The sequence below is a fragment of the Zootoca vivipara genome, chromosome 9 (genome assembly GCF_965207765.1).
Source record: "Zootoca vivipara chromosome 9, rZooViv2.hap1.1, whole genome shotgun sequence".
Taxonomy (NCBI): Eukaryota; Metazoa; Chordata; class Lepidosauria; order Squamata; family Lacertidae; genus Zootoca; species Zootoca vivipara.
The window spans coordinates 18403270-18417928 of record NC_142592.1 but is presented as its reverse complement, the minus strand read 5'-3'; the positions used below and the strand labels follow the sequence as shown (position 1 = coordinate 18417928).

The following is a 14659-nucleotide window of genomic DNA, read 5'->3' as shown; positions in this document are numbered from 1 at the left end:
TCTCTCTTTCTATAGTTTTTTTCTTTTTCTTTCTTTGGGTCTTGTCTTTTCTTCTTTCTGAATTTGTTCTTTTTTTAGACTAAATAGCTGTTTTAGTATATTATAAAAAATATACTTCCTCATGGGTATGTATTTTACTGTATATATCTATGAATAAGTATCAATAAATAAGGTAATGAAAAAGGTGTAGTATGCAATATGAATTCATCTTGTCTATTTGCAGAGTGCCATTAAAATATTTGCATCATCTTCTTGTTTCTGAAAGAAAACTATCAACTCTGCTGTTCCTTATCCTTGTGCTGTTCATAATGAGCCCTGCAGTGATTTTCACCCCTGCATAGAGGCAACTAATTTACAACATGCTAATAGGTATGAACAGTTCCATCTGTTCCTTTAGCACTTACAGAGGAAGATGTAAATAAACATTAAAAACAAAACAAAACACCAAACAGCTCCCTGTGCTAGTTAGATCCAAAGCAGGAATTCACCTTGAAGGTACAAATGACATTTTTATCCTTTCACAGCATTTGTGCCAGGTGCAGAAATAGAATCATAGAACTGTAGAGCTGGACGGGACCACAGTGATAATTTAGTCCAGCCCCCTGCAATGCAAGAATCTTTTGTCCAGTGTGGGGTTCAACCCCACGACCCTGAAATTAAGAACCTCATACTCTACCAACTAAGCCATCCCAGCATGCACACGAAAGCTCATACCATTGTGACAAACTTAGTTGGTCTCTAAGGTGCTACTGGAAGGAATTTTTTTGTTTTGTAAATTAAAAGTTGGCAGTGTTTATGGGCAAGGCAAAACTGGTTCTCAGTTTATGCGGATCCTTGTGGGACCCTTCCTGAAATCCAAAGCCACGCCCTTCCATCTTAATCTCTCACCACACAGATTTTTCAGGTAGCCACTTGATACTGCTGAAGAATGAATCTGCAATCCTTTATCCACTTAACCTAGACACAGTGGAGCTTCTCCACAAACATGCATATGATTGTACGGTTAAGACACTGTTCTGAAATTTAAAAAGCATATGCAGGATAGTCGGTATTAAATCTTTGCCCTAATCTGCATCTGTAATGTAACTATTTTAACTCTGTCTATGTGAAATTGTTTTATATATGGACCTGTTTCTGATTGGGGTTTTTTAAATACTTTTCTTGTTTTATGGTTCCAGCTGTTTTATTTGTTTTATAACTATGTGCTTTATTGTTGTAACCTGCCCTGGGACCTTAGGGTAAATGACAGGTAAGAAATCTAAAAAACTGGAGGAAATAATAATACCTGCATCTTCAATAACTTGTGACCTTTCCTAGCCCACGTGTTGTTTTACATAGGGTCTCCCAAGCCATCGTGACTAGAAAAAGGTGGTTGTGACATTGGGAATACTGTTACTGATATGATATACACATCTACAGAGAGAGAGATTGAGAGATTTTGCAAGGTATTACAAGCCATACCCATCGCCATTGCCCACGTTTGCAATACTCTAGCTTCTTGTCTGATTAACAGAGGTATGTGCACATCAGGAGAACTTAGCTTCAAGTTGCTACTGGGTCAGGGATCTGTCCAAACACTGCATGAAAACGGGCTTATAGAGGGAAAACGTAATTGTTACAAGGTTGTGCAGGCCCAATACATTTTGCTGCCTGAAGTGGAGCTCAGGCAGTTCTACCTGTCCATTGCCCAGTTAGGGCAGGAAAATATAGGATTGTATAGCTGGTAGGTTCCACGATGGTCATCTACTCCAGCTCCCTGTAATGCAATAATCTTTTGCCCAATGTGAAGCTCAAACCTATGACCTTGAGATTAAGGGTACACAATTCAGACATCCATTCTTCTGTCTGCACCCCGTACTCTCACACAGTGCTGCCTGGCACCATCAGTCACCCAATAATTTTCTCTCACATCAGTGTCTCTCCCTTTGTTGTGGTTGCTCTGTATGTTTCTTGTTGCAATGAACCTGCTCTTTGCTTTTTTGAGGGGGGTACACTGTGGTCCAGGTGGTTTATTTTATATTACCTAGTGACAGGGAGTGAAATTAATTGGCCTGTTTGGTCTCCTCGTAGTCTATGATTCTACACCATTTTGGAACCCTATTACAGTGGTACCTCTGGTTACGAACTTAATCCGTTCTGGAGGTCCGTTCTTAACCTGAAACCGTTCTTAACCTGAGGTACCACTTTAGCTAATGGGGCCTACTGCACTGCCGCCACATGATTTCTGTTCTCATCCTGAGGTAAAGTTCTTAACCCGAGGTACTGTTTCTGAGTTAGTGGAGTTTGTAACCCGAGGTACCACTGTATAATCAGTTGCTGAAATCTGATCATGAAATCATAGCCGGTGCATATTTCTCAAGCAGAGGAATTAGTATTTCAGCCAGCAGCATGAAGCTCAGTAGGCAAGTTGTCTCATAAAGGAATTTTTAGGGCACAGAATCATGCCCTGTACACACCAACACTTCCTTGCTTATTACCAATGCTGTGAATTTCTACAATGGTATAAATATTATATTACTATTTACAGTCTTTCTTAAGTACAGAGATGCCAATCTATATATTGACCCAAAAAGAGATTGTATTCTTTAAGAACTTTTAAAACAGTCTACAAATAACTAAACACTCTTTCTTACCGCTTGATACTCTTTGTTGCTCAACTGCGTGGGACAGCATGCATGTGCCTTTTGTTCAGTCACAAGAGATACCAGTCTTGGATTTTTGCCCTTCCAGCCTCAATAATGTTATTGTTCTAGGATTATTAAATGACACTATGAGATGGAAGAAGTTAAATAAAACTGCCTTTAGAAACATAAACCTTATGAGCTGGCCAGAGGGAGATTCACAGACTTTCCACTCCTCCTACCTTTACTTTGGCCCTGAAAGAGGATTGAAAGTTGCTCAGAAATCTTTGCTATCCGTTCAAAACAACAATGACCTTCTGCAGAGCCAGGCACCCATGGCTACATTAAGCTGGCCCAAACGGTTGTGGTGTTTGACAAATCTATGCTAACATTTCGGCTAAGGACACTGTTGTCTTAGGTCAGTTACCATCTCCCAGACTCATATGTTACCCATATACAAAACGTTGGCCTGCTTGTACAGTTATTGAGGGGAAAATAGAATATAGTTTATGCACTGATTCAGCTAGTAGCAGATTCTTAGGCGCCTTTGTGAATATGGAGCTCTCTCACTCACACAAACACACTGTTCACTTTAACTGCCAAGACAACAAAGGCAGTCCAAAACACTTCACAGCCGGAGACACAGCACCACCCCAGCAATCAATGTGCATAAGCGCCCAAGGGCAGTCAAGTTATTTTGACGTATGAGACAGAAGACCTCACAAGCACCTCTCCAATCTACTCTCTAACAATTAAAAAGTACAATAATAATAATAAATAATAATAAACCATTTGCTGCCTTTTCATGACACCCATCATGATCTGCTTGGGGTAGGTACATCTCTCTACCAAATGGTAGATTGTTAGGACCACTGAAACAGATCTAGATCTGTGCTCCAGCCATTGGAGTAAATGGAAGAGCCGGCTTGCAGCATAATCACCTTCGCAAACTCCACTACAAAATATTCCTTTCATATTAAGCTTGCAGATCCAACATCTTTTATTTCCAGATGTTAAGACTAGGGAGATAGTGTAGGCAGATGTCAATCCATGTCCTTCATTAGTGGCATTGCTTATGTTGGCTAGGAAATAGAGACTTACCATACTTCTCTACATTTCACATTGAGAAAACCAGTCTTAGATTAGCCCTTAGCAAGGGATGCAGCCCCAGGCAGAGATAGCGTCAGGTGGATTCTACAAAAACAGATGTCAATCAAACGGTGAGCAGGTGGCTCAGCTGGCCCTGCAATAAACTGGAAAATAAACCACCTATCCAGCAGCCAGCCAGCATCTCAGTCCATCTGCATTGAACACACATATCACAAAATTGGCACTCCGGGTTCTTTGTACTGAGCCAATCTGGAACGAATTGTATAATGCATGAATGCACCTTATATCTGCCGATTAATTTACACATTTGACAATAGAACAGCTTTCCACTGCTATTAGCAGAGACACAACCAATAATCATTGTACGCAGAGGCATATTTTCCAGTTTTGAACAAGTAAATCTTATGTTTTGGTTGGATCTCCCTAGAATTATCAAGTGCTGGTTTTATTTTGTTTTTAAGAATTTGACCAAAAAATGTCTTGTGGAATTACCCTATCAGTTTTATTTTTGCTGACAAGAGCTATTATCACAGTCCTGTGGTAAAGTGTGCTGTTCCAAATGAAAGATAGTGGCCCATGAACTAGCAATATGTTTTGACTGCTGTATGTTATAGTTGGTGCCAACTACCGGTAATAATCAGGGCTTCAGAGTTAGGACGACATTCGCTTGGTCTACATATTGCACACAAAACCTAAGGATGGGTGTAAATACTTAACCTATGGAATATTTATACGTCTGTTGTTGTTTTTTTATTTTAAGGCAGGGACTTTTAAAATAAAACAGGAAGTGGGATACATGAGACCACAACACTTCTTCTGATTTAAATTTGTTTTTAATAACACTTGCTTAAAATAATTGTTTAAGTTACCTCTATATCTTGATTGATTTGCTTTCATTTGTGAGTGAACAAGGTAAAATCTATACCAGGTTTTATCTTATTTTATTTGAGATCTGTGAATGGATCTCACAACCTTTGCCTAAAAGCAGCTGCATGCCTAATTTGGAGTAAAGCCCACTGAATACAGTAGGATTTACTTCTGAACAAACATGGATCAATGCTGCACGAGAGTTAGCCAGTGATTATATGCTTGCTATCTACATAATCACACACTTTTATTCTGGGTTGATTGACTGGAAATTATCATTAAGCACCCTCTGCTTTTGTACCTATAATCAGCAACAGATGTAAAACACCATCCCATGCCTTAAATTGCATGTTAAAAATCACTTTGAAATTATTAGGGTAGTTATCTCTCATTGCTGTTTAACTGTCTTTTTCTCTCTCAAAATGAAAGTAATAAAAGTAGTGGAAATTGGTAACATCTGTTTAATGTACGTCCATGGGAATGCTACTTCATTCTTATATCAAGACACATGTCTCATTTCAAATGAACCTGGTCAGTTTTCCTAGAAAATGTAGACTTGTCTCGCTTACATTTTCGTGCAGATGAAATTTACATGAGCTCCAGTCTTACTCAGGTAAGCTGCTAATACTGTACTCCATTGACTTCAGTGGTATTTAAACAGTCATGGTGGTGACATGTGGACTAACAATTTGATCATTTCCTTACTTGCTACATTTATATATAGGGTTGCCAGACTCAATAGAGGACAGGACTTCTGTGCCTTTAATTGCCCTGTTCTCTTTTGAGTCTGGAAACCTTAAAGAGAAACCAGCAGACCCTTTGTTTAATCTCCAAGCAAAGGGTCTGCTGGTTTCTCTTTAAGGTTTCCAAACTCAAAAGAGAGAGCGGCAATTAAAGGCACAGAAGTCCTGTCCTCTATTGAGTCTGGCAACCCTATTTATATACCACATGGGCGCCCCTGCCAGAATATTTCTGGTCCCTTCGCCATTTTATTTTCGTCAATGAAATAAAAATAGTAAAGTCTGTAGCCTGCTTATACTGTAAACAAGTCTGCAGTATCACCAAACCTAAATTGGAGTGCATATGGGATTTGGAGGACCCAGGTGGCGCTGTGGGTTAATCCGCAGAGTCTAGGGCTTGCTGATCAGAAGGTTGGCGGTTCGAATCCCTGCAACGGGGTGAGCTCCCGTTGTTCGGTCCCAGCTCCTGCCCACCTAGCAGTTCGAAAGCACGTCAAAGTGCAAGTAGATAAATAGGGACCGCTCCAGCGGGAAGGTAAACGGCGTTTCCGTGTGCTGCTCTGGTTCGCCAGAAGCAGCTTTGTCATGCTGGCCACATGACCCGGAAGCTGTCTGCGGACAAACGCCGGCTCCCTTGGCCTATAGAGCGAGATGAGCGCCGCAACCCCAGAGTCGGACACGACTGGACCTGATGGTCAGGGGCCCTTTACCTTTATGGGATTTGGAAGCATGGAACAAATGAGTGCAGCCTTTTACTATGTTTTGAATCAGGGTTTCCGAAACTTGGGTCTCCAGCTGTTTTTTGGACTGCAACTCCCATCATCCCTAGCTAGCAGAACCAGTGGTCAGGGATGATGGGAGCTGTAGTCCAAAAACAGCTGGAGACCCAAGTTCGGAAAACCCAAACCCTGTTTTAAGTAAAATGCTGTTGTGATCAAGTGGGTAGTTAAAATGGTTTAAGGGAGATGCAACCTAGGTTAAGGGATCTTTGCAAATCCCTCACAGCAGACATGGAGGAGAAATTCAGCTGTTTCTTTCTTGACAGAGCTCTTACAGAAAATTCCTCTTCTGCAGCTGATAGCTGCTTTGGGAGGAATCCCCAATTGGTGCCAATGGAGACACGGGTATAGACAAGGGGGGCAGCTTTCCCCCCAATAGACAAGGAGGTGCAGCTTTTCCCCCAATAAAAATCAATAAGAATACATAGCAAACTGAGGTTGTGCCCCCCCCCCACAAAAATCCTGGCTACACCCATGAATGGATAATTTCCTCCCAACAGAATAGCACACTCAGAATTGTTGGCTCTTGATTGCAGCTGGGAGGGAAAGAGTTACATCCTACTAGTTGCCTGCTGTAATAAATGACCCTGATAATTATCAGCCCTCTCAGCTGATGCTGTTTGTATTTTTAAAAACCAGCATCTTCAATGCAAAGAAACATTTAATGTCACGTCTAGTTTGGCCCTGAGCTACACTAGGAGGCTTATATATGTAGAGTATGTATATATATATATATATATATATATATATATATATATATATATGCCTCTCTGCAGGCAAGGGAGCAAGTACACTGGTGTACATGCTGAGAAACTAGAACGGCAAATATGTAAAACCAGTTACCCAATTATCCTTTATATGGAGGACAGGTATATAAAATTGGTTCTTTGCAACCTGTCTATCATCTTTCATAGCCTCAGGAAAGGCTTGGCCTGAAGTTCTTTGATGTCATCTGGAATCTTTCCATTTTAAATTAACTTTGGATCATGACCAAAACGAACACTGTTTTTGCTGGACTCTTTGAAGGTTTCTTCATAAGCATAGAAAGATGTGGAATTTATCCCAGTGACAACTATAAAGGGAGCCCTTGTAATACACTATACAATAAACCTGTTTGCCCTGTTTTTCTATGGTGACCTTGTTCAAGATTTGGTAGTAAATGTTTTATTCCTAGTTACAGAAGCATGCATAAAAAAGTGCAGAGGCCTCAGAAGTGTCCATGAACTTAGTAATTAAATCTAGGCCTTTACATTTTCAGAATGTGACTATTAACACCTCCGAGTTCACATTAAAAGCAACAACATTTAGGGCACAATGGGTGACATTCTGTTCTTGCCTACAATCCAAAGAACCGTGTGACTTAACTCTCAATGGGACTTTGCACTTGTGTTTCTTGAACACCCCAATGCTGCAAAGAAAGTGTGTGTGTGTGTGAATGAGAAATTATGTGTACACCTGAATCTCAGGATTTTGCCAGGAATCTAGACCAGGGATCTACTTTATTGAGTTCAATGACTTTATATTGACATATAATATTTTTTATGCAGACCTTTGCATAAACACACTCTTATTGAATGCTTTTAATTATAACTTTTTGCCCTTCCTCAAGGAGGAATTATACTCTGTGTATTTTTGAATACAATGAGTGTGTTCCTTTTTTAAAACAGTATGAGGGGAAAACATTTAAAATCGGACAATAAAATAAATTAACAATTTTATATATATATATATATATATATATATATATATATATATATATATATATCCATTCTGAAGGAAATCAGCCCTGAGCGCTCACTGGAAGGACAGATCGTGAAGCTGAGGCTCCAATACTTTTGCCACCTCATGAGAAGAGAAGACTCCCTGGAAAAGACCCTGATGTTGGGAAAGATTGAGGGCACTAGGAGAAGGGGACGACAGAGGATGAGATGGTTGGACAGTGTTCTCGAAGCTACGAACATGAGTTTGACCAAACTGCGGGAGGCAGTGGAAGACAGGAGTGCCTGGCGTGCTATGGTCCATGGGGTCACAAAGAGTCGTACACGACTGAACGACTAAACAACAACAACATATATATTAGGACAAGTGACCTTGACTTTAATGGGACATAGTTCCATATAGGATAGATTTTGACATTAGCTATCAATGATGTGCACTCACTTATTTCAAGGTTGTGGGTTCGATCCCCACTTTTGTGGGTTCGCAAAAGATTCCTGCATTGCAGGGGGTTGTACAAGATTACCCTTGTGGTCCCTTCCAGCTCTACAATTATATGAAATGATTTCAGTGGTAAGCCCCACTTTCCTTATCAACCCTAAATTGGAAGGGACTCCCTTCATTGCTTTTCCAAGCATCTAGTGCAAGGTAAGATATATCCGATTGCTCTAAACCTCTCTGAAGTCAGTATGATGTACTGGAGAACAACCACTCTTTTAGAAGCTCTGAAGAAGGATTGGGGGGGGGGGACGCCATAATGATGATGATGATGTGGGGTTTTTTAAGTGCTTGCCAATGGCAAGCCAAAAGTGAATTTGTATTTCTGAATCCTTCTCTGATAACATATACTCTTGGAATAAACCATTCATCCCGGGTGCGTAAAGCTACAAAGCATTTTAAAGATCTAGGTCTTTAAACTTTTGATTCAGCTGTTAAACAAATGACAGTTGTGTCTCCCATATCCATGAATCCTGATGATCACTTATATAAACAATGTCAAGTGGCAGTAGCAAATATATTTCTAAGCAAATGTGACTTTGGTTTCCAGGATGAGTGCTGATAGTTGTGTAGCACCATCAATTATCTTAATCTTGTAATTTCAAAGTAAACAAATCTGCTATAGAAAACCTAAAGCCTTGAGATAGAAAAAAAACTTCAGATTCCTTATGTCTGTTGATCTCCTGCTCTCCAATGTCATTGTGTGCTTTTAGCAAAGCCCCTGGCTTTGACACAAGGTGTGCAGAGCACTTTAGAAGGTGAGACAGGATTAGCTATTTCAATACATGTACAGGTAGGTAGCCGTGTTGGTCTGAGTCGAAGCAAAATAAAAAAAATCCTTCAGTAGCACCTTAAAGATCAACTAAGTTTATATTTTGGTATGAGCTTTCGTGTGCATGCACACTTCTTCAGATACACTAGAAACAGAAGTGTCAGACCCTCTGTATATATATAGGGTCTGACACTTCTGTTTCTAGTGTATCTGAAGAAGTGTCAATACATGTAGTTGATCTTTCATGTTCTGGATCTCCCCAAGATGCCACAGTTTACATTTTCTCTTTGTTAAACCCAATTGGTATTCTGCTTATTTATCAGAAAAGGTCAGCCCTGCATTTCCTGTGAAGTAATTAAGAGTTTTTGCACTGGCTTAAAGATTTTGCTAGTTTATCATTTATCAAACCAAACAGATTAGGGATTGGTTTGAAGGGTAGAAACTTGCCTACTGCACAAGGGTAAAATATTGTCATACACCACCCCAATCTCTGAGCAGTGCGAGATCCCAGGGCTTCAAGGTGCTTGCCCAGGGTTTGCATTTTCTTCTGGACAATGAAGCACAGCGGAGGAAGGAAATATGGTTTATTTGACAAACCTAGACAGCATCTTAAAAAGCAGAGACATGACCTTGCCAACAAAGGTCCGTATAGTTAAAGCTATGGTTTCCCCAGTAGTGATGTATGGAAGTGAGAGCTGGACCATAAAGAAGGCTGATCACCGAAGAATTGATGCTTTTGAATTAAGGTGCTGGAGGAGACTCTTGAGAGTCCCATGGACTGCTAGAAGATCAAATCCAGGCATCCCCAAACTGCGGCCCTCCAGATGTTTTGGCCTACAACTCCCATGATCCATAGCTTAAGAGGACCACTGGTCAGGGATGATGGGAATTGTAGTCCAAAACATCTGGAGGGCCGAAGTTTGGGGATGCCTGATCAAACCTATCCATTCTGAAGGAATTCAGCCCTGAGTGCTCACTGGAAGGACAGATCCTGAAGCTGAGGCTCCAATACTTTGGCCACCTCATGAGAAGAGAAGACTCCCTAGAAAAGACCCTGATGTTGGGAAAGATGGAGGGCACAAGGAGAAGGGGCCGACAGAGGATGAGATGGTTGAACAGTGTCCTCGAAGCTACCAACATGAGTCTGACCAAACTGCGGGAGGCAGTGGAAGACAGGAGTGCCTGGCGTGCTCTGGTCCATGGGGTCACAAAGAGTCGGACACGACTAAACGACTAAACAACAACAACAACAACACAACCCTGAGCCTACAGTGGAGGGGTTCACCTTAGCCATACCCTTGGATTCAAACAGAAATCAAACACTTCTCTTGCTTCACAGTCTGCAACTTCTATCTCACACAACTCAACTCTCTGCTCTTGACTCTGCCTTTGCAGAGGCTGTTAGATAATGAATTTCAAAAACTCTACCCTTCCCAGCCCTCCGTATGCTCCCCCGCCTATCTAGGGTTGGAACCCCATCATGGAATGATGCCTAATTATTTTTTACAATCTAGTGACCCCATTACACAGCAGAGCATGCTGGCCCGCTTGAATGCCTTTCCATCCTCCGTGTTATCAGGAAGGCTCAGAGGCATCTCTTACCAGAACAGACTCTGCACCTGTGGCCAGAATGTACCTGACTCTTTGGACCACATAATTTTGGATTGCCCTCTTTTTAACATCTTCCGTGATGATCCTTCAATGTCCTCCCTGTGGCTTGGGCCCCCTGCCAATAAACAACACGTGGTGCAGTCTCTACTGAGAGATGACTCTCCTGTTCTCACTAGAGTTGTGGTACCATTTTTGACCAGGATCTTTGAAGTTAAATCTGGGGTAGTTTGGCCTGTATGATAGTGATTGCTGAGGATTCCCTCTTTACTGTACGGTATGTTTCAGAATTATAACACATATGGTTTTTATCGTCTTATATATGCCAATAAAGGTGTTGAATTGAATTGACTCTGCCTTTGTCCTTCTAACGAGGGGGCCCTACCCATTTGCTGTCTTGCACAGAACCCCTTCCTTTGTTCCCCTTAATTGCTCATCCCCCAGGCTATCATCACACCAGGAGGCTAGCCTGACTTTTCCAAGAATTAGAAGGGCACCCATGCATTGAACCTAACCACCCCCCACAAAAAACCTCATAGCAATATATACATTTCTCTCCCCACTTTTGCCCTGCCTACTACTAGCATGCCCGCACCTGACTGCAGAGAGTTGTGCAGAAGGTAATGTGACCCTTGGACTGCAAAAGATTCCCCAACCCTGTTAGGTATACTGTGCTCCTCTTCCCTGCATTCTCAATACAGTATGTGAGGTTCACCTACATGGAGGCTAGACAGACTTCAGAGTTGCAGTTACGGGTATTATCTGCTCTCTTTTTATTACAAGGTTTTACTTCCTGTTCTTCAGGATAGAAATACCGGTAGTTCTGCAGTAGCTTATAAGGAACATTAAACTACTTTTTTTAAAAAAAAACAACACAAGAGACAAGGGGAGGTAAGATGTGTTATCAGTTAAAAGGAAGGAACAGTCTGCCCCTGACAACTTGCTCAGCCTATAAATTCCTTCTCAGTATCAGACACGAGTTCACAGTCCTCTCATACAGACAAAAATCTGCCCCTGGTTTTTGCCCAACCTTTCTTTGTTTCAGCAGCCTAATTTGGAAAAAAAGAAAAGGCCTTTCTTTTTGCTTTTGCTATTGTTAAACAATTGGTAGCTGAAATCCTTGCCACCAGTAGATCCCGGATCTATGGCCTGCCAGTCCCCTCCCCCACCCTAATAGTTGTCATTCACCACCTGTACTAGTAATGGAGAAGATCCAACATGTTCTTTCAGTCTTTCTTTCTCAGTGCGCCATTATTCTGGGATCTGAGGTAAGAGTTTATTTTCCTTCCCTTTTGCAATTAATTATTTCAAGCTCTTAAAGTTCAAGGGAGACTTATAATCTACATTAAATACCCCCCCCCCCATTTTAAAAAGAATTTTGGGTGTGTATCATAAAAAAATGGATACCATCTTAATTGCCTGGGTATTAGAAATTGATATAGCATGGCAATAGAAAAAAAATACTCTTCAAATTGAAGGAACAGAATATGATGTAATATAACGCTGGTTATTGTACTGGTAATACTATAAATATTCTAATGTCCCAATCCACATACCAATAACAATACTGTATAGTTTTTAGCTTTAAACTGATTTAATCTCATTGATATGCCCACCTAGACAGGGTGGAATAAACATAGGGATATATGAGATTTAAGTATTCAGTTCTAAGCAACCTTGCGTACATGGAATTAATTGAATTTCTAGATGGAAGCCAACTAGTTTAAATAACAATGTCTGGGATTGACAAGAGCATGAAATCATTCAAGAATCAAACCTTGCTGTACCCCCATACCCTATTTATTTATTTATTTATAATTTAATTGATTTCTAATAATAGCTATCACTCTCTGGGCATCAAAAAAGAAAACAGCAAAACAATAAAAAAATCACAAAACAACAACAGCATGCAATATAAAAGCAGCATTAGGTAAAGGTTGCGGCGCTCATCTCGCATTATTGGCCGAGGGAGCTGGCGTACAGCTTCCCGGTCATGTGGCCAGCATGACAAAGCTGCTTCTGGCGAACCAGAGCAGTGCATGGAAACGCCGTTTACCTTCCCGCTTGGAGCGGTACCTATTTATCTACTTGCAGATCTACTTTCGAACTGCTAGGTTGGCAGGAGCTGGGACCGAGCAACGGGAGCTCACCCCGTTGCAGGGATTCGAACCGCCGACCTTCTGATCGGCAAGCCCTAGTGGTTTAACCCACAGCGCCACCTGCGTCCCAGATGCATTAAACATTAAAGCAGCATTAAACAATAATAAAAACATATTTAAGAACCCATAAAGGTCTAGGAGAACAAGAAAGGTTTTTTGCTAAAAAGACATTCAGTGTTAGTTAAGTCTTTCCAGGGATAGTGTTCCATAAATGAGGGCCCACTGCTAAGAGGGCACTTCCTCTTATAGCTACCCACTGTATATTAGCTGTAGAGGCACTTGTTGAAAGGTTTCAATTGATTACCACAGGGCATGGGCAGGTGGGCACAGGAAGGGGTAATCCTTCAGATATGGTGGTCCCAAGCTCGGATAGCTCAGTTGGTAGAGCATGTGACTCTTAATCTCAGGGTCGTGGGTTCAAGATGACCCTTATGGTCCCTTACAACTCCACAAGTCTGTGATTCTAAGTCCTGAAGACCTTTAAGGGTCAAAAACCTGCTGCACTTTGAATTCGGGCCAAGTAATGGACTGGGAGCCAGTGAAATTGAAAACCACTAGCATAACATGCTCTTCTTGCTTAAGCTTTCAGCCATATTCTGTTCCAATTGCAGTTTCCAGACCATTTGTGAAGGCAACTCCATATATACAACAGAGCTCTGCAATAAACGTATATACGGGTTACTAGGGGCATGTACTACTGTAACCATGCCATCTAAATAGGGTCATAGCAAATGTACCAGCCTAAGTTGGTAGGTGGTACTCAGAGGCACAGTGGACGGTTGCATCTCTAGTGGCAAAGACTGATCAACAGGAATCCTCAAACTATGGACCCGGTCCTTTAGGGGAGTGCAATTCCATCCAGAACAGGTTAAGTACCACTCACCTGAAAAGGATGAGCCATCACCAACATGATCTCTATCTCACCTGGACTGAACTTCAGTTTGTTAGCCCTCATCTGTTACCGTGGTGAGGTATCCATTTTGCACAGCCACAGCCTTGCTTGTTCATGAACATCTGAAAATGCCTTAATTAGCATTAGAGAAGAGAGGGGGGGATTAAATAGCTTTTTCAGTACAGGAGTTTATTAGAGATCAATTGTGATGTGCAGATTTATGCGGGGGAATTTTATGTCACAATGGGGCAACTAATTATAATAAAATTATTTTTAAAAATATATTTATCTAGGGATTTTCCCTGTTGCATTTGTATCATCCATGTCAATAATATGATCATAACCAATGTTCCCTTCCTATCCGTGACACACTAAAATCTGGAATGAGTTTTAAGCATTTAGCTCTTTTGTTGCCATATTCCCATTTAGAAATTCACACATACCTTTATTTCACCTCCAAACTTCTCTTCCACACTATCCTACAGCTCATTCCACCTACCTGTCATTCCCCCCCCCCCCAAGCTCCTTAGTCCCATGTGTTTCTACTGCATTTTGGGAAGCCTTGGTACAGATTTTGACCAAACTGGATTGGTTGCAACATCTTAAAACCTTGTCTATTTCAGCATGATGCCTTAATTAGCAATCTACAGGTGCAACAGAAAAGGTGGTACTGTATCAGGCAGCAAAGTCCTGAGTAGGTAGAATGAACTATCATTTCATACTTTCAGTAGAGGAGGCTCAATTTGCAGCATTATCCCAGACAAAACAAAGAAATGCAAACTCCCTGCACTCAGGGAGTGTGCTGCTATAGAAGTGTTTTCCTTAATGTGCTACATGGAAGAGCATTGAAATCTAGGATCCCTGAAGTGGTACCATCTGCCTGACCATTTCAGGATG

General features: G+C 41.2%; 1 protein-coding gene and 1 long non-coding RNA gene across 2 annotated transcripts in view; one reads left to right on the top strand and one right to left on the bottom strand.

Moving 5' to 3' along the window:
• Positions 1-2633: 2633 nt before the first annotated feature.
• LOC148684553 (uncharacterized) lies at positions 2634-13880 on the bottom strand. The gene is made up of 3 exons (XR_015951713.1): positions 13795-13880; positions 3723-3815; positions 2634-2749 (listed from the first exon to the last, which is right to left on the bottom strand). It is a non-coding gene; the product is annotated as an uncharacterized LOC148684553 (long non-coding RNA).
• CFTR (CF transmembrane conductance regulator) overlaps positions 11915-14659 on the top strand; it is a 98242-nt gene continuing 95497 nt past the window's right edge. The window contains exon 1 of the mRNA XM_060279580.2: positions 11915-11979. Within this exon, the coding sequence (XP_060135563.1) occupies positions 11930-11979 (50 nt within the window). The 5' untranslated portion in view covers positions 11915-11929. The remainder of the gene's footprint in view (positions 11980-14659) is intronic.